Source organism: Coregonus clupeaformis, chromosome 36 (genome assembly GCF_020615455.1).
Source record: "Coregonus clupeaformis isolate EN_2021a chromosome 36, ASM2061545v1, whole genome shotgun sequence".
Classification (NCBI taxonomy): domain Eukaryota; kingdom Metazoa; phylum Chordata; class Actinopteri; order Salmoniformes; family Salmonidae; genus Coregonus; species Coregonus clupeaformis.
The window spans coordinates 41,963,137-41,983,453 of NC_059227.1; the positions used below are offsets into that span (position 1 = coordinate 41,963,137).

The 20,317-nt window shown below is 44.6% G+C and overlaps 1 protein-coding gene across 1 annotated transcript in view; it reads right to left on the bottom strand.

Moving 5' to 3' along the window:
* The window catches only part of LOC121560977 (protein FAM193A), a 30,239-nt gene extending 10,705 nt beyond the window's left edge, over positions 1-19,534 (bottom strand). Inside the window, 18 exon segments of the mRNA XM_045211418.1 lie at positions 2,226-2,468; positions 2,470-2,499; positions 2,757-2,906; positions 3,369-3,391; positions 3,394-3,469; positions 3,471-3,525; positions 7,291-7,545; positions 7,899-8,011; positions 8,107-8,181; positions 8,396-8,470; positions 8,659-8,806; positions 9,068-9,192; positions 10,601-10,832; positions 11,444-11,611; positions 14,165-14,349; positions 16,086-16,340; positions 16,739-16,813; positions 19,143-19,534. Of these exon segments, the coding sequence (XP_045067353.1) occupies positions 2,226-2,468; positions 2,470-2,499; positions 2,757-2,906; positions 3,369-3,391; positions 3,394-3,469; positions 3,471-3,525; positions 7,291-7,545; positions 7,899-8,011; positions 8,107-8,181; positions 8,396-8,470; positions 8,659-8,806; positions 9,068-9,192; positions 10,601-10,832; positions 11,444-11,611; positions 14,165-14,349; positions 16,086-16,340; positions 16,739-16,813; positions 19,143-19,370 (2,511 nt within the window). The 5' untranslated portion in view covers positions 19,371-19,534.
* Between the last annotated feature and the right edge of the window lie 783 nt (positions 19,535-20,317).

Here is a 20,317-nt window from a genome sequence, read left to right on the forward strand (position 1 = left end):
GGTAAAGCACTAAATAAACTTCAGTTAAGGCTAAATATGACATTTTGAGTGCTAGCCTCTCCACACGCTAGTCACAAGCCTCCTTATTGTCCATAGAATTTCTAAGCAAACAGCTGGAGGCGGGGCTTTCTCATATAGAGCAATTTTTTATGGAATGGTCTGCCTATCGCAGACTCATCTCTTCAGTAGGTCCTACGATTGAGTGTAGTCTGGCCCAGGGGTGCGAAGGTGAACGGTAACTGCCCTTGCTGTCTCTGCCAGGCCAGCTCTCCTCTACAATGGGATTCTCTGCCTCTGACCCTATTACGTGGGCTGAGTCACTGACTTACTAGTGCTCTACCATGCCGTCCCTAGAAGGGGTGCAGTATCTATGCTGCAATAGTCTATGTGCCGGGTGGCTAGGGTCAGTCTGTCCTATCTGGCGTAATTCTCCTGTCTTATCTGGAGTCCTGTGTGCCTGATGACTCCTGGCTGTTTTTGACCCTGCTGGTCATCTATGAACATTTGAAATTGTATTTTACTTTTATTTAACTAGGCAAGTCAGTTAAGAACAAATTCTTATTTACAATGACGGCCTACACCGGCCAAACCCGGACGACGCTGGGCCAATTGTGCGCCGCCTATGGGACTCCCAATCACGGCCGGTTGTGATACAGCCTGGAATCAAACCAGGGGGTCTGTAGTGACGCCTCAAGCACTGAGATGCAGTGCCTTAGACCACTGCCCCACTCGGGAGCCCTGATAAACGATCTGGCCTTAATGGCCATGTACTCTTATAATCTCCACCCGGCCCAGCCAGAAGAGGACTGGCCACCCCTTAGAGCCCGGTTCCTCTCTAAGTTTCTACTTTTCTAGGGAGTTTTTCCTAGCCACCGTGCTTCTACATCTGCATTGCTTGCTCTCTGGGGTTTTAGGCTGGGTTTCTGTATAAAAACTTTGTGACATCTGCTGATGTAAAAAGGGCTTTATAAATAAATGTGATTGATAGTCCTACAATAAAAATCATTTTATATTGAGCTTGCTTTTCAGTCCAGGAGTAGACTTAATCTGGGTCCGGGAAACTGGGACATGGTGCTTGGACCCTCAGCCCATATTAATTATGTGTCTGAGAAAAAAGAAAAAAAAGTAATGCCAATAAATGGAATAAGGACCCCTAGTCTCTCAGCATATTTCCAATAGTGAGGCTTTTTACAACACTTGGCATAACCAAGTAGATTTGAGCTCATTTGATACAATGCGACCTCTTGTGGTATATCCATGCAATTACAGCAGAATTTCCAACCAAAAGGTATAACAGTTGAATCACTTCCTTGTGACTTCGGTGTAAATCCCCTGAAGGGAATGTATCAATGGGCAAATTCGTTTTGCATGGCCCAGTGCCCCGGTTGGGTGGAGATTTCACTTAAGGACCAATGGAATGGTCTAAGATTTAAAACTCCACCCACCCGGGTCACCGGGCCATGCAAAACGAACTCGCCCAATGAAAAGTTCCCAGGGTGAAAACACCCAGAATTACCAGTTAAGAGGGATATGAGAGGTGTTACCACTCAAATCATATCCTTAAACTTAAATAATGTAAATCCCCATCAGTTTTCTAGACAATGTATAGCCAAATACAGTGTCTGTAACTAGGAACTGTGACGATTATAATTTTTGGTAATGATTGTCATGCAAATGACCACTGTTGAAAATTTGAACTTTGAAAATTTGCTACAACATACCTAATGAATACAACACAGCTTTGGTGAAACCGCTGTCTCAAAAACAAATGGTTTTGAATGCTTGGAACTTTTGGAAATGCAGCTTCTCCTCCCGACCATGCAGTTCTGCTCGTAAAATGATTACCAACTTTACCCACTTCATGTAAAAATGAAAAACTGCTATTGGGTAAACTACACATAGTTCTATCCCCCATTCTCCTAAAATGAATGTACTAAGTCGATTATGGCGAGACCATTGAAATGGCTTTCACATATCAACATCCTTACAGAGCAGTGGTAAGATCAGTAAGGGACACAAGTAAAGGAAGCCTGTATCTGTCGAGCATTCAGGAGGAGTAAATAGAAGCTGGCCCTAACCTCAGACACAGGGTCAGATTTCATTCACCCCCCGACACCCCAGGTCAGTATTGGAAGTAGGGTAATAATCTGACCTTAGATCTGTGGTTAAGGGCAACATCTACCCCAAGCTAGTACAGTTTTGGTGGTATGTGTGTGTTCACTCACATTGCTGTGTGAAAGGGTGGGGCTGGGGTAGAGTGTGGGGTGCAGTAGAGGCCGGGGCAGGTGGGAGAGGTTGTGCAGAGGCAGGTGGCCGTGGATGTGGGGGTAGAGGTGGAGGGCTGGGTGGCTGGGGGTCTTGTCGCCGCCCCGGTGAAGAACTGTTGGTGGCCGGAGGGGGCGCGTGGAGCCGACTGGGGGAGGGGGGAGCTGGGCCCAGGGGGCGAGGGAGGACAGGTCCTGGTTGCAACACATGGCACTCGCAGGCATGCTGTTGCACCTGGAATGAGAGAAACAAGATAGCTACCGTGAGTTTCTCTTGTCGTTTTGTCTCCTCCTTTCAGCATTAAGACTACTGTGCGAGCGTTTTGAGCTAGATGGTGACATACCCAAACGGTATGGTATGTGGAGGCTGTGTGCCCCATGCATTGGAATCCATTCAAATTGAATAGAATCTTTCTCTAGGTATTTTATATCTCAGTAGGTTAACCTGATTCGAATTCTACCTCAAGCCATAGTTGTGTGGTGTGGTTGTACCTGTTGCTGGGGGTAGTAGGGCGGAGGGCTGTTTCTCTTCCCTGGGGAGAGCTCCCCCCGCTGCCCCGGAGGCTCCCCGCCGTTCTCCCCGTCAGCCTCCTCCTCGTCGCCCACCGACGAACTACTGCTGCTGCTGCTCCCTCCAGGAGACTGGACAGAGAGAGAAATCAGAGGAAGTTGGGAGAATGAGGGGAATGGAAAGAGACAGAGAGAGAAAGATGGAGGGGGAGAGAGAGGGAGGGAGGAGGGGGGCAGAGGATGAGAGGGAGAAAATGTTGAGAGAAAAACAGAGGGAGAGGGGAGGATAGAGATGTGGGGGGAGAGAGAAAGAGAGAAAGGCAGCAGGAATGAGTCAGAGTCAAATAACATTTCCTCAATCAAATCTTTCCCAGTCCAGGAACTTGGCACAGAAATTCAGCAGAGAAATGTGCCAAAGTTGCATTAAGGGCACCGTCACACACGGTGTAGGGTGAAGTTACCCCAGACGCTGATCTTGGGCCAGTTTTTCATTTTCCCCCCAAATGGTTAAGGTTAGGATTGGGGGAGGGGAAGCTGATCCTAGATCTGTACCTAGGGTAAACTTAACCCCGGAGCTGTCAACCACCCACACACCTCATCTTTGAGCGCCATGTTCTCCCGCCACCGTTGAGCTCGCTGTGCAGGCCGTTCATGCCGGCCACCACCCCCGGGTCCTCGTAGCCGCCCATGGGGTAGGGGGATGTCCGCAAACTTGCCCAACAGAGGAGGCACTTCGTCATCGTCGCTACCACTGCGAGGAGAGGAGGAAGAACAAAGAGAAAGTGAAAGTGAAAAAGAAGGTAAATATTTAATGATAAAATTATTATAGGAAATTACATTACATGATTAGAGAGCACATACCTGATAACAAGGACTTATAACTACATATACCACAAAAGTAACCATAACCCCAATAAATACAACCATAACGCCATCTAGATATTGGGATAAATCCTGCTGGTATCATGAACTAGAGCTGGGCAATATGAACCAAAAAATCCATATCACAATAAATTGGATGTATTATCACGATAATGATAAATTCAACGACAAGTTTATAACATTAACAGTTATTTTTTATATTACCCTTAAAAACTACTACTTTGAATGTTGCAGCTATCAATTGCAGCTATCAACAATTACACATATTAGCAATCCTATTTCATACTTCATATTTCTCTAGTAGGGACCTATAGGTTATTTATCGTAACGCACAATGTCAGCTAAATATCCACGATAAGTGGTCGGTGTCGATCATTTTTGCTTGATCGTCCCAGCTCTAGCATGAACTGATAAGGCCGTTCTTTGTGCATTTAGTACCAGTCAAAAGTTTGGACACACCTACTCATTCAAGGGTTTTTCTTTATTTTTACATTGTAGAATAATAGTGAAGACATCAAAACTATGAAATAACACATATGGAATCATGTGGTAACAAAAAGTTTTAAACAAATCAAAATATTTTATATTTGAGATTCTTCAAATAGCCACCCTTTGCCTTGATGACAGCTTTGCACACTCTTGGCATTCTCTCAACCAGCTTCACCTGGGAATGCTTTTCCTTCACTCTGCCATCCGACTCATCCCAAACCATCTCAATTGGGTTGAGGACGGGGGATTGTGGAGGCAAGGTCATCTGATGCAGCACTCCATCATCTCTCCTTCTTGGTAAAAAGCCCTTACACAGCCTGGAGGTGTGTTGGGTCATTGTCCTGTTGAAAAACAAATGATAGTCCCACTAACCCCAAACCAGATGTGATGGCGTATCGCTGCAGAATGCTGTGGTAGCCATGCTGGTTAAGTGTGCCTTGAATTCTAAATAAAATCACAGACAGTGTCACCAGCAAAGCACCCCCACACCATAACACCTCCTCCTCCATGCTTTACGGTGGGAACTACATATGCGGAGATCATCCGTTCACCCACACCGCGTCTCACAAAGACTGTTGGAACCAAAAATCTCAAATTTGGACTGCAGACCAAAGGACAAATTTCCACCGGTCTAATGTCCATTGCTCGTGTTTCTTGGCCCAAGCAAGTCTCTTCTTATTATTGGTGTCCTTTAGTATTGGTTTCTTTGTAGCAATTCGACCATGAAGGCCCTGATTCACACAGTCTCCTCTGAACAGTTGATGTTTAGATGTGTCTGTTACTTGAACTCTGTGAAGCATTTATTTGGGCTGCAATTTCTGAGGCTGGTAACTCTAATGAACTTATCCTCTGCAGCAGAGGTAACTCTGGGTCTTCCATTCCTGTGGTGGACCTCATGAGAGCCAGTTTCATCATAGCGCTTGATGGTTTTTGCGACTGCACTTGAAGAAACTTTCAAAGTCCCACTAAGCCTCCAGGCTGTGTAAGGGCTATTTTACCAAGAAGGCGAGTGATGGAGTGCTGCATCAGATGACCTGGCCTCCACAATCTCCCAACCTCAACCCAATTGAGATGGTTTGGGATGAGTCGGATGGCAGAGTGAAGGAAAAGCAGCCAACAAGTGTTCAGCATATGTGGGAACTCCTTCAAGACTGTTGGAAAAGCATAGAAAATGCCAAGAGTGTGCAAAGCTGTCAAGGCAAAGGGTGGCTATTTGAAGAATTTCAAATATAAAATATATTTTGATTTGTTTAAAATTTTTTGGTTACTACATGATTCCATGTGTCATTTCATAGTTGAGAGGTAAAACATACTAAAAAAGCAATACATTACAATAATGTACTATATATATATACAGTGGGAGAACAAGTATTTGATACACTGCCGATTTTGCAGGTTTTCCTAGCTTACAAAACATGTAGAGGCTGTAAATTTTATCAAGGTACACTTCAACTGTGAGAGACGGAATCTAAAACAAAAATCCAGAAAATCACATTGTATGATTTTAAGTAATTAATTTACATTTTATTGCATGACATAAGTATTTGATACATAAGGAAAAGCTTAACTTAATATTTGGTACAGAAACCTTTGTTTGCAATTACAGAGATCATACGTTTCCTGTAGGTCTTGACCAGGTTTGCAAACACTGCAGGAGGATTTTGGCCCACTCCTCCATAAGACCTTCTCAGATCGTTCGATTTCAGGCCTGTCGCTGGGCAATACGGACTTTCAGCTCCCTCCAAAGATGTTCCTATTAGGTTCAGGTCTGGGACTGGCTAGGCCACTCCAGGACCTTGAGATGCTTCTTCGAGCCACTCCTTGAGTGTGCCCTGGCTGTGTGTTTGAGTCGTTGTCTGCTGGAAGACCCAGCCACCACTCATCTTCAATGCTCTTACTGAGGGAAGGAGATTGTTGGCCAAGATCTCGCGCATGGCCCCATCCATCCTCTCTCAGATACGGTGCAGTCGTCCTGTCCCCTTTGCAGAAAAGCATCCCCCAATGAATGATGTTTCCACCTCCATGCTTCACGGTTGGGATGGTGTTCTTGGGGTTGTACTCATCCTTCTTCTTCCTCCAAACACGGCGAGTGGAGTTTAGACCAAAAAGGCTCTATTTTTGTCTCATCAGACCACATGACCTTCTCCCCAATTCTCCTCTGGATCATCCGATGGTCATTGGCAAACTTCAGACGGGCCTGGACATGCGCTGGCATGAGCAAGGGGACCTTTGCGTGCGCTGCAGGATTTTAATCCATGACGGCGTAAGTGTGTTACGAATGGTTTTCTTTGAGACTGTGGTCCCAGCTCTCTTCAGGTCATTGACCAGGTCCTGCCGTGTAGTTCTGGGTTGATCCCTCACCTTCCTCATGATCTGATGCCCCACGAGGTGAGATCTTGCATGGAGCCCCAGACCGAGGGTGATTGACCGTCATCTTGAACTTCTTCCATTTTCTAATAATTGTGCCAACAGTTGATTGCCTTCTCACCAAGCTGCTTGCCTATTGTCCTGTAGCCCATCCCAGCCTTGTGCAGGTCTACAATTGTATCCCTGATGTCTTACACAGCTCTCTGGTCTTGGCCTTGTGCAGAGGTTGGAGTCGGTTTGATTGATGTGTGGACAGGTGTCTTTTATACAGGTAACGAAGTTCAAACAGGTGCAGTTAATACAGGTAATGAGTGGAGAACAGTAGGGCTTCTTAAAGAAAAACTAACAGGTCTGTGAGAGTGGAATTCTTACTGGTTGGTAGGTGATCAAATACTTATGTCATGCAATAAATGCAAATTAATTACTTAAAATCATACAATGTGATTTTCTGGATTTTTGTTTTAGATTCCGTCTCTCACAGTTCGGAAATGTACCTTGATAAAAATGACAGACCTCTACATGCTTTGTAAGTAGGAAAACCTGCAAAATCGGCAGTGTATCAAATAATTGTTCTCCCCACTGTATATATATATAGTACATTATTGTAATGTATTGCTTTTTTAGTATGTTTTACCTCTCAAAAGGTTTTTTCTGTGATATTTTATTGCTTTACATGATATACTCAGGTCTCGTTTGGAAAATACATTTGCTATGGTCTTCTGAATAAATAACTAAATATTTTATAAAACAAAGAAAACGCTACCCCTGGTCAACTTACAAGGTGGTGACGACCCCTTCTGGCAGGATGAGGCGCGGGTGCTGCTGTATGGTGATGGGGGAGCTGGAGGCCGAAGCGGACGCTGAGCTGCCCCCGGAGGAGAGACTGGGGGGGTGCACCTCAGCCAGGTAGTCCCGGTGCTGTGGGGGCTCCGTGACCTGAAGCGGCAGCTTGATGTGGAGATCCTCGGCAATGGGCGAGTCCATGATGCCGCACGTCAGGATGTGGGAGAGGCTGCAGTCGTCGCAGGTGCATCTGGGGGAGGAGGGAGGATTGTTAATTAAAAGGGGGTTTCACAAAGGTTGGGTCGCAGGTGGCCAGTGGTGGTGTTCCAGGTCATCGTATATTGATGTGGTTCATGAGATGCTAAACACTGCTATACCCCATTTCCTTTCGGATCACTGAATAACACTGGGTACTGGCTAGAAACAATGGTTTGTTTTACTTTGGGTTAATAAATGATGAATAAAAACATACCCGCACAAAAAGGTTTGTGTCATACAAAACCCACATAGGTTAAAAAAAAAAAGTATTTTACTTAGACACGCAACAAAGAAACAAAACGCACCATCTGTAAATCACAAGCAAAACGAATCCTACAAACTCACCGTCTTCGATAATTGCAATTTGGACAGTCTGGAATGCTGAGACGAGAGGAGAGCATTCTCATCGTGTCTGTAAAGTTACTGTCACCAGCTAAAGATTTCTTACTGTTGGTTAACTGCGAAGAGAAAAATAATACAATTCACGTACAGCAGTTTAAAAAGGTACACGGTCAAAATCTGTCCGACCAGTTTAACTATTTGTCCATCATACCTGTTCTTCTATAAACCTCCTCTGCTTAAAGAATTCCCAGTCTTCCTTCAGCATCCGTTGTTTTGTTTTCAAAGTCTGGAAATAGGTAGACATTAATTATGAGCTTTGACAGATTGAGGTCGAAATGTGTCGGCTTTTTAATAAATAAGAGCACCTATTCACCTTTTCTCTGTTGGACTATATAAATAATATGACATAAATAATAGGGTAAGGGTTAGGGAATGAAAAGATAGACAATGCTGACACCTACAGTAATTGTCTTATATGACATGTTTGATAAACCACTTACATTTTTGCTAATTAAAGACTTATGTGGTTCTGTCCGTTGATTTGTGAGATTCTGGCCCTCTACCTTAAAAAGCAGCTGCCAGAAAGAGAAAAACTAATTGTTAAGCATCAGAAAAACCAAAAGAAAACCTTCAGGACAACACAATATGTCATGGACATTTATTGAAGTCCCATTGTCACACACAAGGAACAGCCCGTGGAGAGTATCAGAGACAGGGATAGTGTGTGTGTATGTGATGTGTTTCTCTCGGTCTGTGTGTGTACCTGTTCGTCGACGTAGTCGTCAATCCTCTTCTCACACTCCTGCCACTTGGCCGCCACGGCGGCCATCTCCTGCTCCAGCTGCTGGTAGCTCTCCAGCAGGGTCCTGTACATGTCCTCGCTGTACAAGTCGTGGGAGGCCATGCCGTGCCTAATCAGAAATTGCATTATTTTTTAAAGGAAACATTGAAAACACACAGCTAGGCCAGTTTATCATACAAATGGCCTATTTAGGTTTGAGGATAGACCAAGGTTTAATGATGTTGCTATACTAAGACAAACAAAACAAAGGGATTATATAAGGAGACTATAAAAATATATATATAATAATCCTCACAGAAGCATACACTTCAATAACATTATGGAGAAATCCTCTCCTTAATGGCTGTTTTGTCATTAGACTCAATCTTACCTCAGCTGTGCAACCAGTGCTGGTAAACTGCTGTGCAGGATGGGCTCGGAGAACACCAGGTTCTCAAAAAGGTGCTTGTTGTGCAGCTCCCACGTCACCTGGAACTTCTGCAGGTGTTCGTTCTCCTGTGGAACCCAGACAAAAAAAAAAGTGTTAGAAAACAAGTTTACGCGGCCGGTCTAGCGGTAATGCCGCAGCCTCCGGCACGTCTACTGTGTTGGCATAGGGTCGAATCCAGCCCTTTGACGCAACCTTTCTGTCTTTCCCCACTATCATCCTCTATCACTATCTGCTAACTAAAATTAAAACATCTGAAAATCCTTTAATATACAGTGCGGTCCAACATTATTAACACCCTTGATGAAGATAAGCAAAAATAACTGCATAAAATAAATAATTCAAATACTGTGCTATATTGTATGCTCAAGCACACATCAAAAACCACAAAGAAATACTTAATTGGTCACAAAATCTACATTTTGCAATGGCCATCTCAGACTCCGGACTTGAAACCCATTGAAAACATGTGGTTTGAATTGAAGAGGGCAGTCCATAAGCACAGACGAAGGATATCAAGGATCTGGAAGGGTTCTGTATGGAGGAATGTTCTAAGATCCCCCACAATGTGTTCTCCAACTGGTGTTTTTTAAATGTATTTTTAAGGCTCAGTGCCGTTATCCTCGAAAGGTGAAGTATTGAAAGGTTCATAATTTTGACCCCTACCTTGAGATAATTTTTTGTATTACTTGATAAACAAAATCGCTTTCTCTGAGCAATTGTATTAGTTTAAAATATAATTTACCAAATGTCTTTGAGCATAAAATATAGCTCAGTATTTAAATTATTTATTTTATCCAGTCATTTCTGCTAATCTTTATCAAGGGTGTCAATAATCTGGACCCCACTGTGTGTGTGTATAACTTAACTGGAACGCCACCATTGTCAGGTGGCTTAACGGCTGCTACCCCATATTCCAGAACCACAGCAGTGGCAGCTGTCTAGGCTGATGACTATTGTCCCTAAGCTAAGGCGAAAAGTATGAGTCATCCTGTGACACCGTCTGTGGCTTGTACCTGAGTTCTGTGGAGATTCTAAAGCCTATGTTAATCCTGTGCGAGTTACTGAGGCAACGCTACTTATTAGCCTTCACCTATTGGGGGCAAGTCTGGTCTAACTCACGGCTGTCGCCAAAACTCAGGCTAAACCTCTAAAGAGACACTGAGCAACACCAAGCATTGTCCCTCTGTGCTAGTCTGATGCTAACAAAATGGCTAACACAAAGGCAACCATAAAGGCTAACGCAAAATGATAATGGAAAGGCTAGAACAAAGGATAACAGTAAGGCTAACAGTAAGGCTAACAGTAAGGCTAACAGTAAGGCTAACGCAATGGCTAGCGCAATGGCTAACAGAAATGCTAACCCTGAAAGTTATTGAGCAAGACTGTTTGTTAGCCCACTGGTCTAAGACTATGCTATTTCTAATGCTAACGTGATGCTATCTTTAATGCTATCGCTAACAGCGGAAGACTCACCAGGGTAAGGAGGAAGCTGCTGATGGTGCGCGCAGCCTGGCAGAGGGCGCTATACTCCTCCAGGAGCAGCGAGATGAACTGGTGGGCCTGCGGGGGGCCCTGAGCGGCGGCCGCTGCAGCCTTGGAGCTGGTCGACAGGTGCTTGAGCAGGCGCACCTTCATTTCTAGGACGTACTCGCGGGCCTGCTGCTCCAGCCTCTGGTAGAGCTGGTACGGGTCCTTCTCGCACAGCCTGAACAGGAGGTGGGCAAGATGGACATCATAAGACCCGGTGTACAATAGGCTAATACAATAGCACAATATGCTAATACTTGTAGTGATTATCTATGGTGGTCCGTCATATGATCAGACCTGTGTCAAATGCATCTCAAACACTTTCAAATGACTTGAGTTTGATTTAGTTTTCCTGGTACAACGTAACAGATGGCCTAGCCCATAGTAGTAGCACAGAGGAAGATTTAGCCTCTGAAATGGCTTACCATTTTCTGAAGGTATTCTCTTATCTGGCAAAATTGGGTAAGGAAAAGTGAGGTAACCACTCCTAAATAATTACTCTGGTACTCTTGTCAGATAACTGATCACTTTGAAGATTAAAGTGAAAAGATGGACGTGAAAAGAGGATGGTAGGGATGGGAGAGAGCATGGAGGGCAAAAGGGAAGAAAGGAATGAGGCAGGAAGCAGCGAGAGATGGAGGGTAGGAAGGAGAGAGTGTAAAGGAATGTAGGAGGGAAGGAAAGATGGGAGGAAGGAATAGAAAGAGGGGGGAAAGGAGGAATGCAGAGGCAAACAGAGGGAAAGAGTGTGGAAGACATGCTGCCTTCTCTCTAGCTGGGTCTTCTTACCTGTCCACCAACTCCTTCATGCCCTCCTTGTCGCGGTCCAGGGACTGGTCGTGGTCGTCGGACAGCGGCGTGCCTGTCTGGCGGTAGATGCACCGCACTAGGTAGCGTACCTCCGACCAGTGGTTCTGCAGCTGCTGGGACTCGCGCTCGGACTCGGCCGAAATCTCCCTGGAGGGGGTGAAGGTCAAAGAGGTAATTCTGATGCATCAGTGAGAGGTCACTGGGTGCTCTTAGACAACTGTTTCCATGGAAAACAGCCCAATCAAACCACACATCAACAAACTCCCCCCACCCCCCGTCAGCGTGTGAAGCCGATGGTTGATGACTGACAGATTACGACTGACAGGCAGAACAATGAACAGGAATCCATGTCATTTTCCAACAAAAATCATAGTTAAAGACCGTGCTAAACTATTTCCAAACATTTTACATGAAAGTGGGGGCAAATTGTTTTGCACTCAGTGCAACGTTGTGCCGGAAGACAAGAGTCAACAAAGCATGTGAAAAGAATTTCCAAACAAGAGAATGTAAAAACTCCACCAAAAAACCAAAAAAATGACAACTGCCGCTAAAAATTCACTCTATTCATTAAAATCACAATTTAACCAACACCCATCTATTTCTGTGACTACATGGGCCTACCAATTGGTTTTTAAGTATTGAAACCAAACCATATGGATTTGAATGAAAAGTATTTCAATAAACATGAAAAGACAAATGTAAGAAGCGAACATCACTTCAAATAGGCTACATGTCATATTAAACAGCATATAAACACTCCAAATAGGTCAGGAGCCAGACAGGGAGCCTAAGATGGAACGGAAATGAATTATTTAGGCTATATTATTCCAATTATTTCAAGAAATACATTGTGAAGCATTTGCGAGTGCGACACAACAGGCTGGTAGGGACATAAAGCACTCAGCATTTAAACATTTTGTAGTATTAAATCATTAGTCTATAAATTTCCCATATAGGATGTGACATAGAATTAAATATAAATTAAACGAAAAATTATGGTCTATTGTATAGATAATAGAACGAAAAATTTAAGAGATCTGATTTTTTGTTTATAAATACTTTGCTACAATGACACACTTAGTTATCTACCCACCTCGTTCCTTTCTTTTAGTATTACGCTTTTGGGATATGTGTCTTTTCAGATTGCACAATGATTCTTTAGTTGTGGACACTACATCACCGCACTCCTTCTCTTGGTCCTCATCTTTGTAAGTCACCTTGATTTATCAGTTTCTTTATGAAAATATTTTGTGAACTCCATGACAGTAGCTAAAGCAAGGGGCTGTAGCAGCACACAAGTAGACTACACTACAAATGCATCCTGGGCCGGGCATGCCCTGAGCTCATGAAGTGAGCGCTACTGGAGCGAAATTGGAGCTGGCGAGATTGCCGACGCTCCAGCCTTTAGGAATCTCGCGCCAGTCAAATTGGGCACGCTCTGCTCCAGCTCCGCTCACATACTCTGGTCCTAACACCCACCACAAAAGAGCGGATCAACGTGACCTAAGCAATAGCAGGGAAATCTGTGGTAGTAATGTGCATTTCGCGAAAGAGTCGTTCTTTTTGAATGACTCTTGACTGATTCGAGAATCATTATTCTTTTTTGTTTTAACTGCTGGCCGCAATAAATCAAGAATTTCAGGTGAAGGATTGATACACGCTCCTCTGGCTCAGCGGCTCTAGAGACATGTTCAGACAAACAACTGTCTATCATATGTGCGCACAAGAAAATAGATCATGCTGCAGGCAGCATAGACGTATTCTGCTTAAAATCGTACTAGAACTGAGCACATGACTTTTTATTGCTTTAAATTAAATGAACATGACCAACAACAACAAAAATCTTCACCAATTTGTTTTGCCACAGATAACAAAAATACTTTGCAGATCCTGGAGGGAGTAGATATCAGTCATGGGTTAAAGTGGAAATATTTTGGCCGACCCAACCAAATTCACATAGAAATGTGAGTTTAGATGTACCATTCTACTTGAAAGCAATTCTAGGAAGCGGTAGATCTGTTCTATGTGCACTATTTCTATGATTCCCGTTCATAAGTTTTGTTTTTGAGTCTTTTACTTTCGGTTTTGTACACCAGCTTCAAACAGCTAAAACAACATTTTTGGTTATGGAAAATATATTTCACAGCGGTTTAGATGGTACAATGATTCTCTACAATACACTAGCTTATTTTGTCGCATAAACTGAAATTTGGCAACCAGGAAATGGCGGAGCGATTTCTGCATAGTGCAACTTTAAAATAGTATTTGCATTCTTTGAAACGTTGAGCATTTCACTGAGCCTGCCTGGAGCGCTACATGGGCGGTGTTTGCACTTTTGAGACTATCCCATTGGTTCCATTGCACCAGGCAAGCTCAATCAAGTGCAGTTAGAGAACAAGAAAAAAAAAGTTGAAAGAAAAAAACAAGATGCAGCGGTTGTTTACGTCCACTCCAGCCATAGATTTCCAGTCAAGTCCCGTTCTGAGGCGCTGTGAAACCAGACTGTTCGACAGAGAGAGAGCCGGCTGGTGGACGAGATTAGTCATTATCTGACAATGCTAGAAAGGATGGTAGCACAGGTGGTGCCTTCTAGAAACTTCCTGAACATATAGGCTAGCTCAATATGTCAAACGACAAACACTTTCGTCCTTTCAAGCGTGGTCATCTAGTGACCACCACAACGGCGTCCATCCAGCTCACCGTCTCTCGTTGCAGGCCTCACAACTGCACACTGTGTCAGCAGTCATAGGGATGGTGAGGTCCGGGGCGGGAAGAGTTGGGAGGGTTGGGGGCGTGCCACCATTGGTCAGTCTGCCCCCCGCGGCGGGCAGCTCCTGGCCCAAGCCTCCGTTACCCACAGGCATGTGCAACAGGAAGTCTTGGCTCTGGGGGAATGAGAAATGACAGGGCATCAGAACGTGCATCAACACCAATAAATGCAAAAAAGCAGTGATAATGCAACCAAGCGCGACCATAAACGTGAGTTAACGTAACCAACTGTCACCTTAGGTCTGTCCTCTGAAGTATTTCATTGCAGCAAAGTGCACAGAGGTCGATGCTTATTATACTAGAGACGAAATTCCAGAACAGGAAGGAAATTAGAGAACGTAATCAAGCAAATAGCAGAAAAAGAGGGAAAGAAAAACAAATGCATTCCAGGACAGAGGGGCACTCCAGGAATTGTCGGGCTCTTCCCAACTTTGGAATTCAATTAACCTAGCCATTAGTTGCTAGACGTCGCCAACACAGAGTGGCCCTTATGAGTGAGGCAAGGCAGTGCACGCGGAACAGCCATTAAAATGAAGGCATCAGCAAGAGAGACATCTAAACACTGGTGTGGCTTTCTGTCTGATGTCATTATCTCCCGCTGATAGGAAAGGAGGAACCAAAGCCTCTATAATGCTGAGTCATCAGACAGACGGAAATTGTAATGTTATACAATGTGTGTGTTTGGTCATGGTCAGGACTCAGGTGTTTCAGCTCCTTGCTGTACTCCACCTGTAGCGTGCCTGTTTCCCCCTCTTTGTGTGTGTGGTTCGCGTCTGTATGGTTCGCATCTGTGTGGTACACGTCGGTCTGGTACGCGTCGATCTGTCTGTCTCTCTCTCTTTGGCCGTGTTCGAGAGCATCAAATCGGTGATGCATTGTGGGTAAATGGTGACGGACTGACTCATCTACAAATAATAATGAGTAGTTATTTATGATACAAGGTAATTTGTAGATCAGTCAGCCAGCAGTCACCTGCAAGCCCTGTCTGTCAATGTACCTCTTTATTCCTTGTTGTGCTCTACCTTTAGTATGCCTGTCGTCATCTCGCTCTTTTGCGCCGTCTCTATGGGTGTGTTCGAGCAGCAACGCTAACAAAGCCGACTGTAGATGAAAGTCAGCAAGTGAAGTCGGGGGAGGCATCTGCGACAGTCGAAAGTCGGACACTGTGGTGGTTTTCCAACAGCAAGGCTCAGATCAAGGAAGTGTCAACATAGCTGCTATTGTTTATAGAAGTTGTTCTTTATAAATGTCCAAAAAAAAAACATTTCTACACCCCCATATCACACTCACAAACTGAAAACATAACGTGTGTTAAATTAATTGATTACAGAGGTCTCAATTATCACTTTCGTTGGTATCCCCTGTATCTTTAGAATCGCAGTAAAGTTGGTTCCTGTTTCAGTCACATTAGCGTGGGTCCCCTAATGATTGATTGACAAATAGTGCCTCCCACAATGCAGGTGATGGCTGCATGGTGCAGTTGGTGAGAAGCAACTGCAGCAACTTGAAGGCGACTTCATAAGAAACTGCATGACCTTTGATCACATGGTTTTTGTCAAGTTCATGCAGTCGACCTGGAGGTGCAAGTCGGAAAATGTTTATCCGCATAATGCAACACACTTTGAAAGGCCTAGACAAAATGTATCTGCTTGAACGCGCCCGGTTTCTGTTACTTGATGTAATCCACCAATGCCTGCCTGCATCCATCTAGGGCTTGGCTATCCACTAACTGTACACAAATATCCACTTAAACAGCCTTTATCATTCAGTTCATTGGTCCAGCATCACCTTTTCATCACCCTACTTCTCCCTCCCTCCACCCACACCCCTCCACCAGCCTGTGGTGACTCACCACCAGCGACTGCTCCAGGGCGGCGTGGCGGTCCTCCTTCTCCACCGTGCGCCGGCAGTCGGGGCACACCCACAGGGGCAGCTGCAGAGCGCTGGGGGACTTGGGGGACTGCGCCATACCGTTCTGCCCCGCCCCGGGGAGCCCCGTGTCAGGATGGAGTGTGCTGTCAGGCTTGCGCTCACTCCGGCACAGGAGGCAGCGGTCGCCTGTGGTGGAGTATGGGGCCCTCTGGCTCAGGCCAAATGTGAACGGGGTCTGGTGGTTGGAGACGGAGTGGATGTCAGTTAGACAAGTGTGTGTAGGACTACTGTAGTGGCAGTAACCAGTAGCTACTAACTTTTCCTCCAATATGTAGCCTACCCAGGCAGGTTCCAAAGTTAATTAAGACAGGGTCACGAGCAGTAAGCACAAACGGGTGGAAAATGTTTTAAATTGGAAACTGATTGGTAGCTATTATTGGTCATAACGTTTAGGATGGGCCTTCTCCATTTCAAAACCTTTTCATACATGTTGTGCCTACTGAACGCCACCCCGGGGCTTTTCAGTCCACACAGAAAGTGACACTCACAGCGGACAAGCTGACACGCTGATGCTGATCTATGTTACCGTAGGCCTAACTGGAGAAGCTGCAGAGAGAGTGAGTGATGCATTACCTGAAGGACTCCAGAGAAGTCGGAATTCACCGGCCCCTCCGAAAACTGTGGCGTAACGTTACCGTTCATAGGGACCTGGAGGACACAAAGGGCCCGACATGAACCAACACCTCCGGAGTCACCCCTCTCATTAGCACTGATGCCAAGCGTCAATTACAAGGCTATCTGAAGCATGTTAGCACTTGACCTGGCTGGGGGCTACTTGGCCACACACAATTAAGGTTAGTCTCCAAATTACGTTATTTGAACTACAAATAAAACACAAAGCAGTTGATGATGTGTCCTGGCGATATTTCAAGGAACATATGCAGATATTATGTTTCATATTAATGCCTCGGTCCAGCAGTATATTGACACGGCCAGCAAGTTCACCTGCTGTTTCTGTCTTCCACAGTTGATCTTTACATAAGCGGAGTGTAGTCTCGATTTGGAGTTGATAGATCAAATGCAGTGTATGTATGCACTATGCAAAGATTTTGTAAACATCTGAAGAATGAATCAAAAGACATTGATGAGGTAAACAAGAGGTTTTTATGAGAAAATTATATTACTTCTTAGATGTAAATAATAGTCCTGACTAGTGTAAATACTGAGCAGATCTAGGCAAATTCCTTCCACAATAAGTTACGTTCATCTTGAGCTTTCCAAGAAACAAAGATTTAAGATAAGACCACTATCATAATCACTGATGTTGCTAGGCCTATATTCTGCCACGTTCAGTATTCACAATATGCGTTCTCCTCACAATTTATTTTCTGGAACCTTTGTCTACATCCCAAATGGCACCCTTTTCCCTACATAGTGCACTACATTTGACCAGAGTCCTGTGGGACCTTGTCAAAAGTAGTACATTATATAGGGAATAGGGTGCCATTTGGGATGCAGCCTGTCACCTCAAAGTCAAACTAAAGTCTCCTCCTAGCTGCTTTGTTTGTCTTGGGTGGGACTGACCCCAAACCTCCCCAAGACAGGTAGCAGATGCCATGTAAAGTAAGTACACTACCCAGCATCTCTTGACAGCCGTCTTTCTCTCTCCTTGACTACACAACCAACAACATGTATAATTTGACCAATAACCGGTCCTGCAAGAGATAGGGCCAACTGAATGTGTATGATGGAGAAACTGTCTGGCATATAGGCTAGCTAGGCTAATTAAACTCAATCTTTGAATGAGTGAGTGCAATACAATGCGTTGCATTTTGCTCAAATCAGACTTGCCTTGGATTTGCTTAGACAGTGACTAGGTATGCAAGTTATTAACAAGTCTGCATTATGGACTTGTTTGGGACTATTGGCTCATCATATGAGAAAGTTCTTCAGCCCTAAAGATGGTAAACCGATACGCATATGCAGCCAATGTGACGTACACATGATAGGCCTAGTCTTCGGTGATTAGTGGATGTTGTTTCCCTAGCTAATGTTGTGATATAGAGAAGACTGACAAGGCATTGCTACAATATATTGAGAGGAGACAAAAAACCATGAGTAAAGCAAGACACTCAATATGCCATTTGACAGCCAAGTATGTAATTTTAGCTATGCCATTGGTATATTGCAGGATGGTGGTTGTGGAAGTAACTTGGCTCACTTGGCTGTCTGACAGTAGTCTTGCAGTTGTCTTACACCTTACGACCTAACTAGTAATGACCTACCTATTAAATAATTGGTTTGAGTAAACAAACTATAGGCCTACTTAGCAGGCTAACCCGATGACACTGACAGACTCGACTGAGACTTCCTGTTTGTAAACAGTAACGTTAGTCTGGTGAGCCACTACTCCTGCTAAAATTGTGAATATGAAAACACCAGACAAGAAATGAAAGGCCAACTGGCTGTCCAAATTGTCGCGCATTACTAACTAGCTAAATACTGTTACTAGTTAGCTGCTAGTCAGGTACAATACGTAAGTTTAAGGGCACAGTGCAGTGGCGATGGTCAGTTTGGTCATAGCTAACGTTTGTTACTGGCTAACTAGCTAGCGTGTAAACTAACGTCCACTCACACAACGTCGCGAACAGTTAGCTAGCTAACGTAGTTAGCTAATAAGATAACGACTGTCGAGTAAACAAATTCTGCTATTTTCGGGCTGTCAACATTGTGGTTGTCGAGTAGCTAGAACAAGACGGCTATAAACGTCAGCCAGGCTAGTTTATGTTCAAGTTGAGCAAGTAGCTAACGTTAGAACTAACGCGTTACCTTATAAAGAAAGTTCACTAGTTAGCCAGCTAAACTAACTTGTTGGCTGTTGTCGACGTCAGGTTGCCATATCAGGAGTTAGCTAATGTTAGCTAGTTAACTAGCTAGCTTCCTCAGTAGCTTAACTAACTAGCTAGCTACTGAAGAATGTCAGGCCTCAAATGTATCGCAATCTCTAGTGTTCAACACGTCGACTGTATATTCTCACCTCTCCGTTCAGGCCTGTGATAGAGGCCATGTTCCCATTTCCAGAGCTCCCTGATGTCAAAAAGCCCATGGCAGACACGGGTGTTTCCGTGGCTTGAGGACACAGGGCCGTGGCTGAAACCCCGGCCTTGCCACTGGTACTGCAGACAGTACTACTGCAGCTACTGCTGCCACCGCCCCGCTTGTTCTTCCTGCGTTTAGCTCCTCGTTTAGCATCGGTTGGACTCATTTTCCCACAAAAGTCAGAGACAACTTGCCGTCCAGTACAGGCAGGGTCTCAGGTGGAATTTCTAGCTCAAATCCCTCTGGTATAAATAGAGGATATTTTAAAGACTTCCAGTAAGACAGCCACCCAGTACCTTCAGAGTCCTAACAGACTTGAGATTCCAATATGGCCACTGGACAGGAATTGGCTGCTCGAGCTTGCGTTGCAACAGTACGTCCCACTCTCTCTTTGAGGATTCATGGGAAATGCTGTTTTTAAATGAGTGATGGTGAGTTTATGGGTGAGATGAATGATGACAAACTGGTTTTCTGACTGTATCCCCAAAATTGGGGAAAACGCCAGAAGTGACCATTCATGATCCCATTCACAACCACTCCTGTTCATCAATGCAAGTGGCAATTTGTAGGTTATTGGTATGTGCAATCATGTGTCCTCAAGGGGGAGTGGGCAAGTATTTATAATTTCAGTCGAGTGATCTGTACTAGGTCATGACAGATTGTTCATTGCATTAACTAGGCTTCACCATTTATATCCTTGTTCATCTTCATCGAGTGTGTGAATCATTTCCTGGAGGGTAGCTTTCTCCGTCTCTGCCCTTGCGTTCTCAGCCTCGGTCTGCTTGGAGGCACGCTTAAGTTCTTCTGCATCCTAAAGCTCTTACCCTCATCTCAGCTTTCTCTTTCTCCACTTTCTCATGAGTATCCTGGATATCTCTGGTGGTGAGCACTGAGCAGCAGATCGTCCTCACCATCTCTCCCTCTTCCAGAGTCTCTCCTGCTGGGCCCACTGGTCTGAGAACCTGGCCTTGTGTCGAGTCCAGTCCAGCACTAAAGATTTGTTCTGCTCCCATTTCACTTTCTGCTCAAACAGCAGAATATTGGTCATTAGGTCCTTGTGCTTAGGTCTTCATGCTCCTTTCTCCTCTCCTCATCCATTATGTCCTTCATACG